The sequence below is a fragment of the Protobothrops mucrosquamatus genome, unplaced genomic scaffold, assembly GCF_001527695.2.
Source record: "Protobothrops mucrosquamatus isolate PMUCROS unplaced genomic scaffold, P.Mucros_1.0 scaffold2683, whole genome shotgun sequence".
NCBI lineage: Eukaryota > Metazoa > Chordata > Lepidosauria > Squamata > Viperidae > Protobothrops > Protobothrops mucrosquamatus.
In genome coordinates, this window is record NW_015388730.1 from 54786 (window position 1) to 77664 (window position 22879).

Here is a 22879-nt window from a genome sequence, read left to right on the forward strand (position 1 = left end):
TAGGGATGCAGGTAGTCCATAATTGAGCTGACAATTACAGTTTTAAGTCGTGCTGGTCATTAAGTGGATTGGTGTGTAAGCACATCTGATTTTACAACCTTTTTCAGGCTGGTTGTTAAGCAAATTGCTGCATTGTTAAATAAACACGGGGGTCATCAAAGGAATCCATTGTCCCTTAATGGGTGTTTTTTTTTTTTTTGCTGGAAACCAGAAGTAAGTGCCAGTTTCCTGCAACAAAACTTTGTAAATTGTGGCCACGTGATTGTGGGAGGCTACAAGTGGGCCCTAAATGCAGGGTGAGGGAGGGGTGGATGGCCACTGGAACTTTGAATCTAGATTATAAATAGCCCTGGGGAGGTCCATCAGAACTTCAAATGGTCACTAATCGAACAGTCATAAGTCGGGGAGTATCTTTATTATTGCTTATCAGAATGCATAGCATTTTTCAAAACAGTAGAACAGGAGTCCCCCAAACCCTGGCCCATGGACCAGCACTGGGCTGCAGCATGCCAGAAAACTGAGCTGCGCAATCAAGCAAAGTCCATCCGCACACAAAACCACACACCCCTCCGGGCCATGGAAAAACCTCTCTCCATAGAACTGGTCCCTGGTGCCCAAAAGCTTGGGGGCCACTGCAGTAGAAGACATCTTGAAGTCCCCAAAGTGTTGTTGTTTGTCAGAACCATCATGATGCAGTTGTTTGAATGCAGTATTGCAGACAAACTCTGCTCACTGCCAGCAGTTTGATCCTGACTGGCTCAAGGTTGACTCAGCCTTCCATCCTTCCGAGGTTGGTAAAATGAGGACCCAGATTGTTGGGGAGCCATATGCTGACTCTGTAAACTGCTTAGAGGGGGCTGTAAAGCTCTATGAAGCGGTATATAAGTCTAGGTGCTGTTGCTATTAAATTCTCTGGAAGGAGAGCAGAAAGAAAGAAGATAAGGATTTAGGAAGGGAACTTAGATTTGATTAAGTTATTCTTTGGCTGAATTCAAACAGGGTTCTGACAGATAATGTCGTTTGGTTGATTTTAGCTTAGCGTAGCCGTGTCTAGCTTTGAAGCATCAAGACATGTTGGAATACTATAAAAGCAAACGCAGTCCCAATGCATATAATAAGAGTCCCATTGGGAAGTGTATTGTGTGAACGCATCCATTGTGGCTTGCAGATCTAAGTTTACATCTTAGTTCCATAGATGTGCCTAGGTGGTAGTTACTTCAACAAACTAGGGGTAAGCAAGTTATTAGCTTCATCTGATTTGTGAACTACATTTTTTGCAGCTCTTGGGACAACCGGGAGTTGTGTTTTATTTTCAACCTTGCCCTATCCAAATTCTTAGCCCAAAGCACTGCAATTTCAGGATGGATCACTCCCCATGATTTTGCCTAGCTCTGACAAAGAATGATGGTTAAAGATTGATTTCAGTCATTTTGAACTGTAAACCTTCTTGAGTGCTTTGGCAGCAAGACTGTAAATAAATGCATAACGGAATCCAAACAAAATGTTACAGGGCAGACATTTTTGGAGATTTCTGCTACCTCTGCCCTCTTCCTGTATTTTCAGTTCAACTCCCACCAATTCTGAAATGTTTTCTTATCCAGCAGTTAGCAAGTATTCGTGGCATTTCAGGGCCACTGAGCACAGTAACTCTCATTAAGTTCTTCAGAGTTATTTAGGTTTTCTTTCTTATTTGTGAAAACACTGGGCTTCCCCCTACAATGCTAACAAGGCCTTCTCAGTGTCAAAAGAGTGGCTTAAAACTGTTTTTTTACCGTATTGTTGTTCACTGACGGGGTCTGAGATAATCTCCCTTTTACTATAGGGTTTCTGCTTTTAATGCTTATTTTCTTGAGCCTGTGGAGAGCTCCTTTGATCATTGTAGCAACTTATAAGTTGATTTTAAAAATAGAAATGGAACGGGAACTGCATTAGGATCGGTTAATGGAAAGATAAGTTAGAATTCTAACCAAGAGACAACCAAATGGAGTGGCATTTGGCCTTCATCATCGTACTGGTAGCCCTCGACGTACGCCCGCAACCCCCAAATTTCTGTTACTAAGCGAGACACTTGTTAAGTGAGTTTTGCCCCATTTTGCCACCTTTCTTTGCCACGGTTCTTAAGTGAATCACTGCTGTTGTTAAGTTAATAATACAGTTGTTAAGGGGCTTCCCCCCTGACTTTGCTTCTGAGAAGGTCACAAAAGGGGATCATGTGATCCCCAGGACACTGCAACCGTCATAAATATGAACCAGTTGCCAAGCCTCGGGATTTTGGTCATGTGACCCCCCAGGGATGCCGCAATGGTCATACGTGTGAAAAATTATTTAAATCAATTTTCCAGTGCCGCCATAACTTTGAATGGTCACTGAACAAATGATTGTGAGTGGAAGACTATCTGTATAGTACTGGGGTAGGCAACCTTGGCTCTTTTATGACTCGTGGACTTCAACTCCCAGAATTCCTGAGCCAGCATGGCTCAGCTTGGAAACCTCTCTCTTTCCCTCAGCATGGCTGGCTCAGGAATTCTGGGAGTTGAAGTCCACAAGTCATAAAAGAGCCAAGGTTGCCTACCCCGGTATAGTAAAAGGCAGTGAAAACTTTTGAAGTGGGATGGAAATACTAACGAATGACAATATGAGACAATTGTGGGTGATAATTGCTTGATCTGCTTGACGCGTTCCTTAATATATACAATTCTAATATATATATTTATATATATTTTCTATCACTCTCAGGTTCCACAACTTCAACCACCAATTCTCCTTCCTCACTTACAAACTCAGAGAGCACAGTCACTTTAAAAACCGAACCCGCCATTACCCCACAATATCCGGGACAAGCAATAGTGTCAACTTCCCAGGTCAGTACAATCAGCAGGGACCTCACACCAGTGTAAGTCCTCAACTTACAACCACAATTTGGAACTGGCACTTCCGTATCTAAGCGAGGCGGCGGTTTAAGTAGGCCGCGCCCAATTTTATGACTTTTTTTTTGCTGTGGACAATTAAATAAATCGCCATGGTCACTAAACGAGTCGTGCAGTCATTCAGTGAATCTGACTTTTCCCCCACTGATTTTGTCAGAAGCCGTCCGGAAAGGTCGCAAGTAGTGATCATGTGACCCAAATTGGTTGCTCGGCAACCACTGGAAACGCACGCCAGTTGCCAGGCGCCCAAATTCTAACATGCGACTGCACTTTTTTTCAGTGCCGTATATCTTAATGAAATGAATAGTTGCAAGTTGAGGAAGTACTTGGATTCCTAACAAACTTTTATGTCATTTTTTTTCAATGCAAAAACAGCCACGTGTATATATGTGTGTGTGTGTGCGTGTGTTTAAAAAAAAAAGCAGTTTGCTACAAAATTGAGAAGCCTAAGCAAGTAACCCAGGGGGGACCGAGTCATGTCCAATTTTACAACTTTTTTGGGGGGGGCACAGTTATTAAAAGAGAATCACGGTAATCGTTAAGTAAATCATGTGGTCGTTAAATGAATCTGGCTTTCCCCCATTGACTAAGAAAGTCACAAATGGGGATCACTTGACCCCGGGACCACTTGACCCCAGGATATTGCAGCCATTGTAAATATATGCCAGTTGCAAGAGCCTGGATTTTGATCGTGTAACCGTGCCATGTAAAGGGAAAGTCGTAAGCGGAAGGGCTACTTGTAAGTCTCTCTCTTTGCAGTGCCATTGTAACTTTGAACGGGCACTAAATGAAGGGTTGTATATCAAGGACTCCCTGTAACAAGAGCCAGAACGGTACCCAACAAATGTCTTTAAGAATGTCATATTTGCAATAGTGGCAAATATCTCTAGCTCTGGTGTAGGATGAGCGTGGAGGTCCGTTCTCCAAGCTCGTGGGTTGGTTTCTGAACGTTTCGTTACCAGACTAGGTAACATCTTCAGTGGAGTTTATGAGGGAAGTTGGTGTCTTCAGGTGTGTGTGTGTCCAGTGAGGGTCTTGGGATGACTCTTGTGATGGGTCAGGTGGGAGTCATCAATGAGAGACTTGTGATGGGGAGGCTACATCAGGTCAGGGACATTGGGAGATGAACTGGTGGGAGGGATGGGGGGCTTGCGTGTGCTGGTTGAGGGTCGGTGCTGTCTCTGGCTGGCTGTGCGGTTGATTTGGATGCTGAGGGGTTCGTAGGCTGGTTGTAGGTCGATGTGTGTGTGGATGGAACTGCTTGTGGAGTACCAGGCTTCGATGAACTCACGAGCGAGGTGGGTGGTAGTATGGCCGATGATTTTTGTGTTGCTCCAGTCCAGGGGTAGGCAACCTTGGCTCTTTTATGACTCGTGGACTTCAACTCCCAGAATTCCTGAGCCAGCATGGCTCAGCTTGGATACCTCTCCCTTTCCCCTCAGCGTGGCTGGCTCAGGAATTCTGGGAGTTGAAGTCCACGAGTCATAAAAGAGCCAAGGTTGCCGACCCCTGCTCCAGTCGAATTGGTGCTGTCTGCTGTCGGGTGTGGGTGGAGATTAAGGATTTGGGATTGTGGCGTTTGACTGCTAGCTTGTCCTACCTGTGGTGGTGATGAACTCATTGACTAATTCCTGATCCCTGCAGGCTCCAAGTCATTCTGAAAACGGGCTGGAGGACCCCCATCCCCAGTTCAAGTATGAGCCAGAAGACTACACTTTCCCAGCATCTGCCATGTCCCAGCCGTTGGGTCTGAACGTTGGCCCTCGTCAAGACTCCTGGTGTGCCTTGGCCCTGGCCTAAGCCTTCCATTCGGAAAACCGAGGCATCCTTTCCACCCCCCCTTGAGGACATCACTGGAGAGCAGACAAAAAGACTTCCGGGCTTTAATCCTTTGGAGCTGCCAGGTTTCTTGTAATCAGCATGGTTTTCTGTTCCTTGGAAATACCTTCCTTCCTTCTTCTCTATGGAGGCTGCTGGTGACACCCCCCCACCACCTGTGGTCTTTTGCTGCTGAGTCTGTTGGCCCTTTGAATTTCTAAATGTTGATATTCTTTCACCAATCAAAAGGAAGGGATTTGGGAGCCCTGACCTCAGACCACAAGTCTTTCTTTCTCCCTTCTCCATCCAAAAGAGATTGAAATCTATGTTGTGTTCACGGTGATTCTTCCTCTTCCTTCCCCTCCTCTTTTTTTTTTTAAATGACTCCTTTGTGTGCAATTTTATTCCACTTCCTAATAAAGACAAGATGGTAACATCTAACACCAAGGTCATTTAATTTATTAAAACCCAAACGGGGCCGCCTCCCTCACATGCGCCATGAACTAAAGGTGGAAAAATGGAGTTTCAGGGGTTCCTAAACAGTTCAACACCACCACCACCCCACACACACATAAACACATTGAGTTGAGCTTAATTTTTAAAATTTTGGAGAACTCATGACCTGTTCTTGCCTTCAAGAGGGATGGTTTCCAACTTGGTAACCCAGACTGGGATTTTCAGGCATTTGTTGTTCAACTTTGGTTGGTTTTTGAGTCTAGACAACATCGGTGAGACTGATAAGACAGGAGTGCAGAATTAACTGCCATTTTTAAAAAGCCACATGTGGAGGCTCTCAAGTGGGGCTCTTTGCTGTGCAAACTCAAATGGGGAAAGTGTCTCGGCACTCCATCATGCTCTTATCAGAATAATGGAATTGGAAGGGACCTTGGAGGTCTTCTAGTCCAGCCCCCTGCTCAAGCAGGAAAACCCCATACCATTTCAGACAAATGGTCGTCCAATCTCTTCTTAAAAACCTCCAGTGTTGGAGCACCCAAACTTCTGGAGGCAAGTCATTCTACTACTTAATTATTCTCACACAGGAAATTTCTCCTTAATTCTAGGTTGGATTCCCCCCTTAATTAGTTTCCATCCATTGCTTCTGGTCCTGCCTTCAGGTGCTTATCAGGTCTGGAGACCTCTGCTCCTTACTAGGTGGGTGAATTAAAACTCTGCACCCTCAAAACTCTGCACCCTCAACCATGCTAGTTGGAGAGGCTGGAGTTGTCATTCAGACTATTATGTATAAGCATAATTATCTAATAAATTAAATTAATTGAACTAATGAATTAAATTGACATTTAATAAATTCACAAATTAAATATACATATTTATAATCTACAGAGCTACACAAATTAGGAAGAGCAATCCAGGTCAAGGAGCATCGTGAGATGGCACTTCTTTTCCCCCCAGAATCTCCTTTGTAAATTCTGAAGAAACATCCGTATCAGTTCTGAAATTTCTTCTGTAAGCTACACACAAAAAGAGCCAGTTTGGTTTAACAGTTAAGACACCAAGTTAGAAAGCAGGAGAGTGTAAGTTCTTAAGTATGAAACTTGGCTGGATGACTTTGGACCAATCACCAGGAGACTTTGAGTTCTAATTCCGCCTTAGGCTTGAAAGTCACCTGCTGGATGACTTTGAGCCAATCAGAAAGAGATTATGAGTTCTAGTCCCCGCCTTAGGCTTGAAAGTCAGCTGGATGACTTTGGGACAATCACTAGGAGACAGAAGGGAATAACAGAGTTGGAAGGCACCTTGTAGGTCATCTAGTCCAAACCCCCCCCCCGCCCAATAGGAGACCCTACACTATTTCTGACAGATGGCAGATGTTGAATTCCATCTTAAGCATGGAGGCTGTCTGGGTGACTTTGGGCTAGTCCAGGGGTAGGCAACCTTGGCTCTTTTATGACTCGTGGACTTCAACTCCCAGAATTCCTGAGCCAGCCATGCTGAGGAGAAAGGGAGAGGTTTCCAAGCTGAACCATGCTGGCTCAGGAATTCTGGGAGTTGAAGTCCACGAGTCATAAAAGAGCCAAGGTTGCCTACCCCTGGACTAGTCACTCACTCTCAGCTCAACCCACCTCATAAGGTGGTGATAGTGGGGAAAATGGGAGGAGGAAAGAGAATTAGGTATGCTTACCACCATGTGTTATTTATAAACAATAGTAAAGGCAGGAAATAAATTAAGAGGGGAGATGCTAGATATTCACTGTTATACTTTTGACCACTAATGGAGTTGGGCTTAATTTTCAATAGTAAAATCCACTAGAAACAGAGCAGGTTTAGCTCTTCAGTTTATGGTGTTTATAAAACAATTACAACTTTGGACTCTCTAAACATAATCATTCTTGTTTATGAATTTTATTAATTTATAGTATAAGATACAAAGAAAATACAAAGTAATAGTAGGAAGGTTAGGGAAGAGGAAAGGGAAGAGGAAAGTGAGGGAAAGGAAGGGCAAAAAAGAAAAAAGGGGGGGGCATTGACTTGGTGCAGTAGAATAGAACATTAACATCAAACTTCCAACTTTTTACTTTTACCTAATAGTATAAATTAGCCCAGGGGTAGGCAACCTTGGCTCTTTTATGACTCGTGGACTTCAACTCCCAGAATTCCTGAGCCCAGCATGGCTCAGCTTTGAAACCTCTCCCTTTCCCCTCAGCATGGCTGGCTCAGGAATTCTGGGAGTTGAAGTCCACGAGTCATAAAAGAGCCAAGGTTGCCTACCCCTGAACTAGCCATTTTGATAACAACAAATCTATCTAATTGGTAAAGCCCAAAATCAACATTTCATTTTTTTGCACCTCAAGCACAAAGTCTTGAAGGGTTATGCTTGAAGACATTCTGGGAAGAATTGCAGTTACATACCAAATAAATAAATAAGGAATTATTTCAGCAAGCATGTCATGTCACACATGCATTTCCTAAGAGGTATTTTATTGATATACACATTACACTAATCTACCGTAAGTATTAGAATGGTTTAGTTTTGGGTTAAAAAATCCTGGGAAATGAGTACTGGGATGGCATTCCTGAAGGCACATCTTGAGATGGTTTTATCCTCAGTCACTGCATGCATATATTTGATTGGGACATTTGGTAGAAGCTCAAGTGAGGAAGTTGCGAAATAAGAAAGCTGCTGTAGAGATTAGTGGTAATGGATCCTCAAATTGCATTAACCAGGAACAGGGTGTCAAATCCTGAACAAATAAAATCCAGCTATACTTTGTCAACCAGGCTGTGTTTAAAATAATGTACCCAGTTTGGGATACTATATTGTGAGAAGGGCAAAGAGAATTTGGAAACTGGAAACTGGAATTTGACTGCGGGACTTGGGTTTGACTAGTCTAAAGAAAAGAAGAAATAGGGGAGACATGATAGCAGTGTTCCAGTATTTGAGGGGCTACCACAAGGCAGAGGGAGTCAGGTTGTTCACCAGAGCACCAGAGGGAAGGACTAGAAACAATGGTTGGAAACTGATCAAGGAGAGAAGCAACTTGGAATTAAGGAGAAACTTCCTGACAGCGAGGACAATCAACCAGTGGAACAGCTTGCCTCCAGAAATCGTGGGCGCTCCATCACTGGAGGTTTTAAAGAAAATATTAGACAATCACCTGTCCGAGATGGTGTAGGCTCTCCTGCTTGAGCAGGGGGCTGGACTAGATGACCTCCAGGGTCCCTTCCAGTTCTATTCCTATTCCTATTCCTATTCTACACCACTCCACTCCACTCCATTCCATTATTATTCTATTCTATTCTATTCTATTCTATTCTATTCTATTCTATTCTATTCTATTCTATTCTATTCCATTCCATTCCATTCCATTCCATTCCATTCCAATCCATTATAATTCTACTCTACTCTACTCTACTCTATTCTATTTTAACTCTTGGGAACAAGCATTGGAAGATGTCTACTTACTAAGTCTGGAGAATGGAAAATTAAGAGGAGACATGATTATGGTTTCAGACATCAGGCCACTGGCTGGAGAAGAAGGAGACTGTCAACCAAAAGGACACAGGATGATCTTTTTCATAAGGAGCAAATTTAACGCAAACATTTAAGAGAAACCTCCTCCCAATAAGAGTTTTAGCACTGTTAAGCTAGGACAAAGAAGATGGAAGATCTCATTCTGAAGAACAGGTAGTCCTCGACTTACGATCACAACTGAGCCAAAAAATCTCTGTTGCTAAGTGAAACAGTTATTAAGTGAGTTTTGCCCCATTTTACGGACCTTTCTCGCCACAGTCGCTAAGCGAATCCCCGCAACTGGGAAGTTAGTGACGCAGTTGTAAAGTGAATCTGGCTTCCCTATTGACTTCGCTTGTCAGAAGGTCACAAAAGGGGAATCGCATGACACCCCCCCCCCGGACACTGCAACCGTGATAAATGTGAGCCAGCTGTCAAGTGTCCAAATTTAGATCATGTGACCGTGGGGATGCGGTCATAGGTGTGAAAAATGGTCATAAGTCACTTTTTTCCGGGCCGTCGTAACTTTGAACGGTCACTAAACAAATGGTTGTAAGTCAAGGACTACTTGGAGAAGTTCAAGGATGTCTCTGATGTTGCCAGGGTAAAAAAAAAAAACCTTACACAATGCTTAGGAGTAGAAGAAAATATTGTGATTTTTTTCTCTCTCAATTTTTCTCTCGATATTGTTCAAGCATCTGCTATTGAATAGGCAGTTTGCTCCTTGAGTGCCAGAATTTAAATAAGCATTAATTTTTGCCAAGTTTCTCAGAATGTAGGTGAAACAAATTAATGTTAAAAAGATTGCCATTTCTGGGCCAGCTTCTTCAAACATCTTGGGGAAACTGAAGAGCACTAAGAAATGGCCCTGGAGCTACCCAAAAGAATTTGGAATTGTTCACTGTTGTCCCCTCCAACTGCTGAAGCCCCATCAGAAGTTTAAAAAACAGGGAAGACAATGGTGACCTGTCCTGAGTTCATCACAACCAAGTGTGGAGTAACTATTTCAATGCAGCAATAGTTATTTATACAATCAGGAAGCTGGCCAAAGGTAGTTCATTATATGGAAACAAACTGGTACGAAAGCTTCCTGCTTTGGTCATTTCCCTTGTCAAAGAGAAATATGTGGTTTGTTTGTCTAATGTTAGATGCACATAATGTCCTACACAGCCCTCCAGGGGAGGGGTCAGTTCCCGACAGATCAGTGAGGTTTCGTAAATTATGAAGCAACAGCTAATTGCAACGTTTGGGACTTCCATCTGGCATTCAAGGGAAGGACAGAGGTGTAAGTTGGACAGGATCTGATAAGAGCCATTAGGCAAGAGAGAGATTTTCCAGGATATGAAAAAGTAAGGAAGGAGTAAATTAGGGGAATGTGACTTTGAGAGAACAACCGAATAACACAGTTGGAAGGGACTTTGGAGGTCTTCTAGTCCAACCCCCTGCACAAGCAGGAAACCCTGTACCATTCTAGACAAATGGCTGTCCAGTCTCTTCTTAAAAACTTCCAGTGTTGGAGCATTCACAACTTCTGGAGGCAAGTCAGAAGGCCACCTGAAGAGACTAGAAGCATTTGAAATGTGGATTTACAGATGGCTGTTATGTATAAAAGCTGGGTTGACAAGATCAGAAATGAGGAGGTGATCAGCCGCCTGGGAAAGCCAAGGGAAATCATCAAAACAATTAAAAAACAAAAATTAGAATATTTCGGACATGTGATGCGACCCCCAGAAAAATACGGCATACTCCATTTAATCCTCCAGGGAAAGATTGAAGTCAAACGAGGTCCAGGCAGAAAAAGAACATCGTGGCTTCCAAATCTAAGGGACTGGTTTGGACAAAACTCAGCAGCACTTTTTCATGTGGCTGCTGATAAAAACAGGATCGCCAACATGATCGCCAATGTCTGATAACGGATATGGCACAAGAAGAAGAAGAAGGAGGAGGCAAGTCGTTCCACTGATTAATTATTCCAACTGCGAGGAAATTTCTCCTTAGTTGTAGGTTGCTTCTCTGCTTGATTTGTTTCCATCCAATGCTTCTTGTCCTACCCTCAGGTGCTTTAATCAGGATGGCAGGATCTTTCAGTGGCTGTTCTCATGCAACACATTTAAGCAGGTCAGGTAAAGACCTAGCTGATGCATTTGCACAACGTGGTAAACTTGGTTAATTTTTAACGGTGATCAGTCGGGAAGGGGGAATTGTGCAGACTCAGGTCAGTCAATGAATAGATGATTCCCTGTGATGTCTGAACCCATAAAACAATCCAATATCTGAGTTCAATTTATTGCATCAGTACAGTCGATGTTTAGTCTTAGAGCAAGGGGGTCCAGACTTGGCAACTTTAAGACTTGTGGGCTTCTGCCTAAATTAATCTGCGGCCCTCAGATTAATTGGACTCTGGGTTGAAGTAAACATCACGTGCAGTAACATCAAAATGCTACAGCAGGGGTCTTCAAACTTGGCCCTTTTATGACTTGTGGACTTCAACTCCCAGAATTCCTCAGCCAGCGTGCTGGCTGAGGAATTCTGGGAGTCAAAGTCCACAAGTCATAAAAGGGCCAAGTTTGAAGACCCCTGTGCTACAGTGATGATTGCAATCATAACGTTGAACCTCCACCTATTTTTTTATGTGTGCCATCAGAGGTATCTGCAGGGCACAGTCAAAAAGGCCCAAATGGCACACCCAATGGTGTGATGGAAGGCCTGCCTGTGCAACACGTACAAAAAAACAGGCAAAGCTTTCATCTCGTCATCATGGCCACTATTTCAGCCATACCTTCTGAACACCTCTGTGTGTGATGCAGTGTGTGAAAAGGGGCCAGGCTTTAATCATAGCATTGCAACCACCAATTTGATATTTTTTTTTATTCTTCCTCTCTGCACTTCCTCTTGAGTCCCCATCCAATCCACATGTACTGTGCAGGAAGTCCTAAACTTACAACCATAATTAGAGCCAAAATTTCCATGCTTAAGCAAGGCGGTTGATAAGTGACTTGCACCCAATTTTTACATTCTTCCTTGCCACGGTTCTTAAATGAGGTAGTTAAGACAGCCCAGCTTCCCCCCTTTGATGTCATGAAGGTCGCAAACAACATTCACATTATCCCAGGTCACTGCCATCATCATGAATACAGGTAGTCCTCGACTTACGACAACTGAGCCCAAAATTTCTGTTGTTAAGTGAGTTTTGTCTCATTTTATGATCTTTCTGGCCACAGTTGTTAAATGAATAACTGCAGTTGTGAAGTTAGTCACACAGTTGTGAAGTGACTGGCTTTCCCCATGGACTTTGCTTGTCCAAACGGGATCACATGACCCCGGGACACTGCAATAGTCATAAGCATGAACCAGTTGCTAAGCATCTGAATTTTGATCCTATGATCATGGGGTTGCTACAAAGGTCGTAAGTGTGAAAAACGGTCATAACTCCCTTTGAACAGTCACTAAATGAATTGTTGTACGTTGAGGAGTACCTGTACATGCCAGCGACCGATTTCTGATCATGTGACCATGGGGAATGCTGCAACAGTTGTAAGACATGCATCCCTTTTTTCCAGTGGTATTATAACTTTGGACCGTCATTAAACAAATGGCTGTACGATGAGAGAACTACCTGTATCCATAGAATCAGGAAGAGCCCTTTCCTGGCCTTTTCTTGGGACAGGAATACAAGCCTGTAAACATGAGGTGTCACCCAGTAGAGGCCAATCCCATAATAGCAGAAGGACTATTTAAATCCACCGATCAATCCTTTGTCCAAAGACAATTGTCCTGTCACTAGCAATGGGTCATCTGACCTTGCGGGCATGAGTCATTTTCTAAAGCAGCCGCGGGAACTCTGAACCCCGCCAAGAGCCGACACTGATGGCTCCAGGGGGTTTATTTATGGACTGATGCTAAACACAGCCCACAAGCTCATTCCTTGACAAAGGGTAAAAGCGTGTGAAGAAATGAACCAGTCGCTCGGAAGAAGGATCTGCTTCTCCCTCCGTGTAGGCTACAAGGCGGCTTTTGGGATGATGCCCTACAGGTAGCCCTTGGCTTAGGATCCCAGCTGAGCCCAGAATGTCTGTTGACAAGCAGGACAGTTGTTCAATGAATTTTGCCTCATTTTACGACCTTTCTTGCCACAGTGAATCACCCCAGTTGTTAAGTTAGGAACACGGTTGTTAAGTGAATCTGGCTTCCCTATTGACTTTGCTTGTCAGAAGGTCGCAAAAGAGGATCGCGTGACCCCAGGACACGTCAGAAATATGCAACTGTCAGAAATATGACTAGACTAGACTAGACTAGACTAGACTAGACTAGAACAGAACAGAACAGAACAGAATAGAATAGAAGCTTTATTGTCACTTTAAATGTACACTAATCAGCATACATTAAAATGAGATTTCATTGCATATAGCTCTCAAAGGGTAACCACCTCCAATATACACTGCATAAACATGACAAAAATAAATAAATAAATAAATAAATAAATAAATAAATAAATAAATAAATAAATAAATAAATAAATAAAATTATGCCTATACCAACATACCCACATATATTCTACGACACAGAGAAACAAGACAGTCTAGTTCGGATACATACATGTATATGGCAAGAAAAAGGAATCTTGCAAGTTTACCAGACGGATGGCATAGGGAACAAAGCTATTACAGAATCTGGCAATCCTGTTGGAAGTATTTCAAAACCTCCTCCCAGAGGGGAACAATAGACACAGACCATGAAGTGGGGGCATGTGGAGTCTCTAACAATGCTTAGTGCACTAAGCACCTAGCGTTTGTAAGCACATATCCTGAATCACGGGAAGCGAGTTTCCTATAATCTTCTCGGCTGTCCTTACCACTCTCTGTATGGACTTTCTATCTGAGGCGTTGTTATCACCAAACCAAACAGTGATGCAGTTTGTTGAGACGCTCTCAATCATCCCTCTGTAAAAATTGGCTGGGACAGAGGGAGAAAGACGAACCAGTTGCCAAGCATCCAAATTTGGATCACGTGACCATGGGGGTGCTGCAATGGTCGTAAGAAGTGGTGAGATTCAGCCGGTTCGCACCACTTCGGCAGAACCGGTAGCTATTTTTTGTTTTCCAGGCCCAGAATGGACTTCCGGAAGTGACATCCACACAGAGAACCGGTTGTTCACCTATTTGAATCCCATCACTGGCCGTAAGGGTGAAAACTGGTCATAAGTCACTATTTTCAGTGCCGTTGTAACGTCGAGCCTGGAAGTCAATGATGGCGATCAAAAAGGGAAGTACTTCTGCACACTTTAGAACCACACAGTGTGGACATCAAATAACCAAAAGCATTGGTTGAAATCAAAGCACAGAAGAGTTTATTATTGCTACCACTATATAAGAATCTAGTGCTAGTCAATTAATGGTAAAAAGCTGAATTGGCGCTAGATAAACGGAATTCACAGAGAGGTGTCTTGTGCTAATGCAATGACTGCAGATTTATGACACATTTAACCCTGCCTTTCAGCTCAGCCTGCTCTTTTCCTACAATGGGAGAGAATCTTAAATGGCTGCCATTCATGTCTGGCACTGAATGAACCTCACCACTTTTAATGGCAAATTACAGTTGCTTAGTCACAGTGTTTTAAGATGCTCACAGTTGAAGTAGGTGTTCTCCAAAATTACCCTGATTCTGTGCAGCCACGTGCCTATTGCCCCCCAAAGAGACAATATTATAGGCATCATTAACAATGTTACAAGTCAAATCTAAATATACTACAGCAGAGGTCCCCAATCTTTTGGGCACCAGGGACCGGTTCCGTGGAGAAAGATTTTTCCACGGACCGGAAAATGGTGGTTTTGTGTGTTGCCTGCATCCCAAGGATGGGGCTTTGCTTGTTTGTGCGGACCGGTTGCTGGCATGCTGTGGCCTGGTATTGGTCCATGGACCGGGGGGTTGGGGATCCCTGTACTACAGTACAGGTAGTCCTCGACTTACAACAGTTCATTTAGTGACTGTTCAAAGTTTCAACGGCACTGAAAAATGTGACTTATGGTCATTTTTCAGAATTACAAGCTTTGCAGCATCCCCCTGATCACATGTCCAAAACGCTTGGCAACTGACTCATATTTATGACGGGTTGCAGTGTCATGTGATCACCTTTTGTGACCTTCTGACAAGCAAAGTCAATGGGGAAGCCAGATTCACTTAACCACCAGGTACTCACTTTTCGACTGCAGTGATTCACTTAACAATTGTGGCAAGAAAAGTCATAAAATGGGACAAAACTCGCAATAAATGTCTCGCTTAATAACAGAAATTTTGGGCTCAATTGTGGTCATAAGTCGAGGACTATCTGTAATCCATACATAATCTTACATGTAAAGATATGAATTGAGAAACAGCTACAATCTACTGGTGGTCCTCAACTTACAACTGGAGTTGTAAGTCATGCTGGTCATTAAGTGGCCTTCGCCTTCTGCTTTCCTGGGAAGCCATAATGTGCTGACTTATCCCAACTAAGCAAACTATGGTTTGCATGCATCCTAGGTGGCCAGGATGGATCTAACAGGATATTGCAATTTCCTGCAAAAGAGGGAAGTCTGTAAGATTGCAAAGAATGGGAGGAAGAATGCAAAGGGGCTATCTGCATGATAAGCTTATACTATATGTGTTTAACATACTCATGATTTACTCAATCCAGTTTTACAGGACTGGTTTTGTAGTAAGTTAAAAATTTAATTGGCTTATTTGTGGTCTAGTGTATGATGGGAAAGCCATCACATTCAAAGACACTATAAATATAAATCCCCAAGAAGAAAGACCATTATTGTTATGCTCATCATCCAATTAAAGCTAGGAATCAATCCTCCAGGTACAGGGGCAGTCTCCCTTGAGTATCAGTTTCTCTACAGCAGGGGTGTCCAACCTTGGCAACTTTAAGACTGGCTGGCTGAGGAATTATGGGAGCTGAAGTCCACAAATCTTAAAGTTGCCAAAGTTGGTCTCCCCTGTTCTATAACAATACATTACATTACATTAATGTTTCATATTATTGTTTGTCACATTCTCACAGGACTCTGCCTGGTCATAGCTGGCCAAAGAACACAAGACCTGAAAGCTTAATTTCTCGGCAACCCCCCCCCCCCCAAATATTTTTATATTCTTCAATTTAATTTAAATTAAATTAGCTCCCAGGTCCCATTTTATTCTCCAATCAATATGAATTTAAGAAGGTTCCCACAACCACCATTAGCAGTTCAGGTCTTATTTCAGAATGAAGGCTAAGGCAGAGCCCCAGTTACCTCGTAAGGGGGGGGAAAGGAAATTTTTAACAATGAAAGCTAAAAATGGGAAACATGTTCCACTTTTATTAGCTTGCCGTTGTCCAGTCTGATTAACGATCATTTCCTTCTAAAAGACAGGAGGGATTTCAAGGCACCAAGAATAAGTCGATTCCTTTAAACGTCCAGCTTCCTCCAGAGTTTACTATAGAAAGATTTAATACAATTCATCACAAACATTTTAACCTTTCCATCTCCTGTGTTGAATTCAACTGTTTCCTGAATTAGCGTAATTTAAAAGGCTGGTCCTTCCCGGGTCAAGTTCTCAAAAAACGTTTGGCAACACCAGGAGGGTCTCCAGTCCCTGAAAAAAACACCAGGCCCAAGCTGCAGCCTCCCTCAAATAAATCAGAAGAGGTTTATGTTATGAATGGAAGAAAAAGGAAAAGACCCCCTAATACAGTCCTTCATTGTCACGCCAGGAGCTAACGACCCTTTTAAAGTTGTTGGGTTTCCTGAACGAGGCTTTAAAAATATTTTATGGGGAAACAAGATCCTTGACGGGCCACTAACAGAGAAATCAGGAGGGTCTATCAATGAAAGCGGCCACTTTCTGCAGTGCTGCCCATTTGCATTGAAACAAAATCAAGCTTTGTCTATCAAATGTTGGATAGTCGTTTAGTTGGTTAATTGTGCAAATATCGCCCTTCTGAGAAATTATCCTGACAAGGAAAGTGAAGTCTTTAAAGACTGGATAAAGACTTGGGTTTGGCTAGTCTAAAGAAAAGAAACAGGGACGACATGATAGCACTGTTCCAGTATTTGAGGGGCTGCCACAAAGAAGAAGGGGTCAAATTATTCTCCATAGCATCAGAGGGCAGGACGAGAAACAATGGTTGGAAACTGATCAAAGAGAGAAGCAACCTAGAATTAAGGAGAAAGTTCCTGACTGTGAGGGTAATTAACCAGTGGAACAGCTTGCCTCCAGAAATCATGGGCGCTCCATCACTGGAGATTTTTAAGAAGAGGCTAGACAGTCAGTTCTCTGAGGTTCTCCTATTTAAGCAGGGGGCTGGACTACAAGACCTTCAAGGTCCCTTCCAGCTTTATTCTATTATTATTATTATTATTATTATTATTATTATTATTATTATTATTATTATTATTATTATTATTATTATTATTATTATTATTATTATTATTATTATTATTATTATTATCTGACAGAGATTATTCAGGGAATCTTACATTGACCAGGGGATCACAGAGTGGTGACTTCTATGATCCCTTCCTACTCAATTCTACAGTTCCATTTGCTCCATCATCACCATCCTCATCATCATCATTAATTTTGTATTCTGTCTTTATTATTTTTACAAACAACTCAAGGTGGTGAACATATCCATTATACTTTCCTCCTCCTATTTTCCACACAACTGTGAAGAGGGTTGGGCTGAGAAACAATCACTGGCCTAAACTCACCCAATTAGCCTCCATGGGACTTGAACTCGCGTTGCTCTCATGCTTTCTAGCCTGGTGCCTTAAGACCAAACCAAACAAGTCTGAATCTGTTCAGTTCTGAAAAAGAAAAGGGAAGACGCCACAGGACTGATGTATCTAGACTGATACACACAAACCATCTTTGGTTATTATGTTTATAAATACTTCAAGGTGGCAAACATATCTAATACTTTTTCCTGCTCCTGTTTTCCCTACAACAATCCTGTGAGGTGGGTGGGGCTGAGAGACAGTCACCCAGCCAGCTTTCATGTATAAGGCGGGACTAGAATTCACAGTCTCCTGGTGATTGGCTCAAAGTCACCCAGCCAGCTTTCATATATAAGGTGGATCCAGAACTCACAGTCTCCTAGCGATTGGCCTAGTTACCCAGCTGACTTTCATGTACTGTACAAGGCAGGACTAGAACTCACTGTCTCCTAGTGATTGGCCCAAAGTCACTCAGCCAGCTTTCATGTACAAGGCAGGACTGGAATTCACCATTTCCTGGTGATTGATCCAAAATCACCCAGCCATCTTTCATGCCTATGGTAGGACTAGAACTCACCAATTCCTGGTTTCTAGGCCAGCACCTTAGGGGTAGGCAACCTTGGCTCTTTTATGACTCGTGGAGTTCAACTCCCAGAATTCCTGAGCCAGCCATGCTGAGGGGAAAGGGAGAGGTTTCCAAGCTGAGCCATGCTGGCTCAGGAATTTTGGGAGTTGAAGTCCACGAGTCATAAAAGAGTTGCCTACCCCTGCACCAAACTGGCTCTCATTTCAGCAAGGATTTCTTTTTTTCATTTTATTTCATAAGTTTTTATTGATTTTTTAATACAGTTCAACAGTGCTTATTCAACCAACGTGTCGTCTGAGTTTACCATTCCCTAATACAAATTAAATTTCTAATCCAAGGATTTCTGTCTCCAGCCCCACCTCACAGTCCATCCAATCTCTCCTCCAGCCGTAATAACGAACCCGCTGCAGTAAGGCAGAAATGATTGACACCTTCAGGGTCTCCCCTGGAGCCCAACCAATTATGGCTTGATAAATGAGCCACGGCCTATGTAAACGGTCTGGATCGCCTTCGGGACAATCCCGGCAGTCCAGCCGGCTACATGTAGGGAGGTCAGGCTGGGTTCGTTGCCCCGCTCTCCCCCAGCCAAGTCTCCAGCAGAGCTTGGCACATGAGTGGTGCTCCCGCAGCCAGGCCAGCACGGCTGGGCTGAGGAGCCCATATGGCTTTAATGTTTATAAGCTCATCTTTTGGCACACGATATTTCAGCAGCGTGTCCAAACACAGCACGCTGACATATCACGTTATTTATGCAACAGGACGATTTCAAAGTGTTTCTCCAACCCTCCGGCTGCCAGCAACAGAGACTGGAATAAGGGACGTATTTCTCCTCTCCCGGGAGATGCTGTTTTGCTGCAGACTCCGGTTCCCAAAGGATCCAGGTTTTTTTTTTTATTGTTATTATTTGGGGGAAGAAAACACGGCAGACCATTTCAAATGCGTGGGCAGGAAACCCTTGGGGCTTTCTTCACATCCCCAATGCCAAATGCACACAGGAAATCCTCAACTGACAACAATTCATTCAGTGCCCGTTCAAAGTTAGGACGGCACTGAAAAAAAGCGACTTATGACCGTTTTTCACACTTACGACCTCGGCAGCCTCCCCGTGGTCACGTGATCAAAATTCAGATGCTTGGCAACTGGTTCATACTTATGACCGTTGCTGTGTCCCAGGGGTCATGTGATCCCCTTTGGCGACCTTTTGACAAGCAAAATCAACGGTGGCAAGAAAACTTGTAAAATGGGGCAGAACTCAATTACAAATGTCTTGCTTAACAACAGGAATTTTGGGCTCAATTGTGGTCGTAAGTCAAGGAGTACCTGTGCCTTTTTTGCTTCTTTTCTTCTTCTTTTTTTCTAAACATCACATGTATTGAGTACAGGAAAGAGAAAGAGAAGGATTTTCCAGTTGTCTTATTCGTTTTCCTTCAGCGAACTCCAGAAACTGCCGTATCTCTCACAGCCTTGGTAAGGCCACACTTGGAATACTTGCATCCAGGTTTGGTCACCACGATGTAAAAAAGATGTTGAGACTCTAGAAAGAGTACAGAGAAGAGCAACAAAGATGATCAGGGGACTGGAGGCTAAAGCATATAAGGAACGATTGCTGGAATTGGGTTTGTCTAGTTTAATGTAGAGAAGGACGAGGGGCAGTGGTGGGATTCAGCCAGTTTGCACCACTTTGGCAGAACTATTGGGTAATTTTTTGTTGCCCAGGCCCAGAATGGACTTCCGGAAGCGGCAGCCACACAGAGAATCGGTTGTTCACATATTTGAATCCTAGTACTGACTAAGGATGACATGATAGTAGTGTTCCAATATTTAAGGGGCTACCACAAAGAAGAGGGAGTCAAGCTATTCTCCAAAGCACCAGAAGGCAAGACAAGAAACAACGGATGGAAACCAATCAAGGAGAGAAGCAACCTGGAATTAAGGAGAAACTTCCTGAGAGAACAATTAACTAGTGAAATAATTTGCCTTCAGAAGATGTGGATGCTCTATTACTGGAAGTTTTTACGAAGACATTGGACAATCATTTGGTACGGACTTCCTGCCTGAACAGGGTATTGGACTAGAAGACCTCCAAGGTCCCTTCCAAGTCTGTTATTCTGTTATTTTATTATAATGGCTTGAGAGGAGAAGAAGAAGGGTGTTTTTCCCCCCAAATGTATATCCCATCACAATTAGAAGAATCTTGAGGACTCATAACAATAAATAAAACATAATAATCCAACATACACTTTTAACAATGGATAAAAACAAATCCTACTGCTTGGAACTGTAGGCAATAAATACAATGTCTTAATGTAGTGAACTTGATAAAGCAGAATATTTGTAGCTCAGGGTTAAAATAAAAATAATAGACATATAACCATAAACAATGTGCATACTGTGCAAAGGAAACAACCAACAAGCCAAACAACAACAACAACAACAACAACAACAACAACAACAACAACAATAACAATAACAATAACAATAATAATAATAATAATAATAATAATAATAATAATAATAATAATGTTGGAAGGGACCTTGGAGGTCTTTTAGTCCAACCCCCTACTCAGGCAGGAAACCCTATACCCTTTCAGACAAATGGCTGTCCAATCTCTTCTTAAAAACTTCCAGTGTTGGAGCATTTACCGCTTCTGGAGGCAGGTTGTTCCACTGATTAATTGTTCTGTCATGAAATTTCTCCTTAGTTCTAGGTTGCTTCTCTCCTTGATTAGTTTCCATCCACTTTTTCTTGTCCTGCCTTCTGGTGCTTTGGAGAATAGCTTGACTCCCTCTTCTTTGGGGCAGCCCCTGAGATCAATTATTGGAAAATAGGGAACAAAAAGACCAAAACACCTCCCCACCAGCAATCAGCAAGCAGATGAGCATAGATTAACACCAAGATTAACATCAGACCAACAATCAAGAAGTAAACAATACCCCAATCAAGGAACTGTCAAACTAGCTAACAGTAAACAGCCCAACCAGAGAACATCACTAACACTGACAGGGCAATGTTACCTTCATTGGGAAATGGAACATCTGAAAAAAAAAAAAAACAACCCACCAAGCTCAGAGAACAGCAGTGACCTCTCATGTCAACCCTGAGCTACAAATATTCTCCTTTTTGGTAAGTTTAATTATGTTCACCATTTTGATAGTATGTCCTGGTTTATGTGTGCATATATACATTCTCTCTCTCTCTCTCTCTCTCTCTCTCTCTCTCTCTCTCTCTCTCTCTCTCTCTCTCTGTGTGTGTGTGTGTGTGTGTGTGTGTGTCTGTGTCTCTCTCTGTGTGTCTCTCTCTGTCTCTCTGTGTCTCTTTGTCTCTCTCTCTGTCTCTGTCTGTCTCAACCAGGAGACCCTACACCCTATACCATTTCAGATAGATGACTTTCTTTCTTTCTTTCTTTCTTTCTTTCTTTCTTTCTTTCTTTCTTTCTTTCTTTCTTTCTTTCTTTCTTTCTTTCTTTCTTTCTTTCTTTCCTTCTTTCTATTTCTCTCTCTCTCTCTCTCTCTCTCTCTGTCTCTCTCTCTATCTCTCTTTCTCTCTGAAGAAGCAGGTTAGATGTTGATTAGATGTTCCCTGTGGTTTCTCTCAACTATTGATAGTCCTCCACTTACAGCAGTTTGTTTAGTGACCCGTTTGAAGTTATAATGGCACTGAAAAAAAGGTGACTTAGGACTCTTTTTCACACTTACAACCATTACATCATCCCCGTGGTCACATGATCAAAATTCAGATGCTTGGCAACTGACTCCTATTTATGACGCTTATAGTGTCCCCGGATCGTGTGATCACCTTATTGACAAGCAAAGTCAATGGGGAAGCCAGATTCACTTTGCAACTGTGTTCCTAATTTAACAACTGTGGCGATTCACTTAACAACTGTGGCAAGAAAGGTCATAAAATGGGGTAAAACTTACTTAACAAATATCTCACTTAGCAACAGGAATTTTGGGCTCAATTGTGGTTGTAAGTCTAGGGCTCCTTGTACTCTTGATTTGAAAAAAAAAATCAGGCAAACCCACGATCTGGGAAATAAACATCTATTTCCATGACCGTATCATCCAGTATCATCGTGCTTCCTACAAAATGCAATTAATTGTACAAACATGACAAGCCTCTCTGTGTACTGATGACCGAACAGCTGTCAGAGTAGACAATAGCAACAAAAAAAATATATTGCCCCTGAATAATAGTTTGCCAGGAATGTTTTTCAGCTCTTAGAGGGAAAGGTCATATATAGTCAGGAGGAGTGGAGCTGTCTTGTTAGGTGCCATGCACAGCCTATATTTAGCCCAGGGGTCTTCAAACCTGGCAACTTTAAGAGTTGTAGACTTCAACTCCCAGAATTCCTGGCTGAGGAATTCTGGGAGTTGAAGTCCATAAGTCTTAAAGTTGCCAAGTTTGGAGACCACTGATTTAACCCAACAAAACTGAACTTCTGAAGAAAAAGAACTTACACCACATGCTTACAACTACTTTTGTTGTTTTTACCTATATAGAATATAGAATAGAGTTGGAAGGGACCTTGAAGGTCTTCTAGTCTAGCAGTCCCCAATCTTTCCGGCTCTGTGGACCGGCAGTAGCGAGGCAGGAGAGAGGGGATGGTTTTGCGTGTGCACACGGCCACTTGCGCAAATGTTCACGTGCTCGATCACTGCTTGCACAGCCCAGTTCCCAATGGGCCACCGTCCAATACTGGGCCACGGACCGGCGTTTGGGACCCCTGTTCTAGTCCAACCCCCTGCTGAAGCAGGAGACTCTGTACCATTCCAGACAGCCTCTTCTTGAAAATCTCCAGTGATGGAGCACTCACAACCTCTGGAGTTCTTGTAC

General features: G+C 42.8%; 1 protein-coding gene across 1 annotated transcript in view; it reads left to right on the plus strand.

Moving 5' to 3' along the window:
• The window catches only part of GATA5 (GATA binding protein 5), a 40242-nt gene extending 35515 nt beyond the window's left edge, over positions 1-4727 (plus strand). The window contains exons 6-7 of the mRNA XM_015825550.1: positions 2732-2861; positions 4572-4727. Of these exons, the coding sequence (XP_015681036.1) occupies positions 2732-2861; positions 4572-4727 (286 nt within the window). The remainder of the gene's footprint in view (positions 1-2731; positions 2862-4571) is intronic.
• Positions 4728-22879: the final 18152 nt, after the last annotated feature.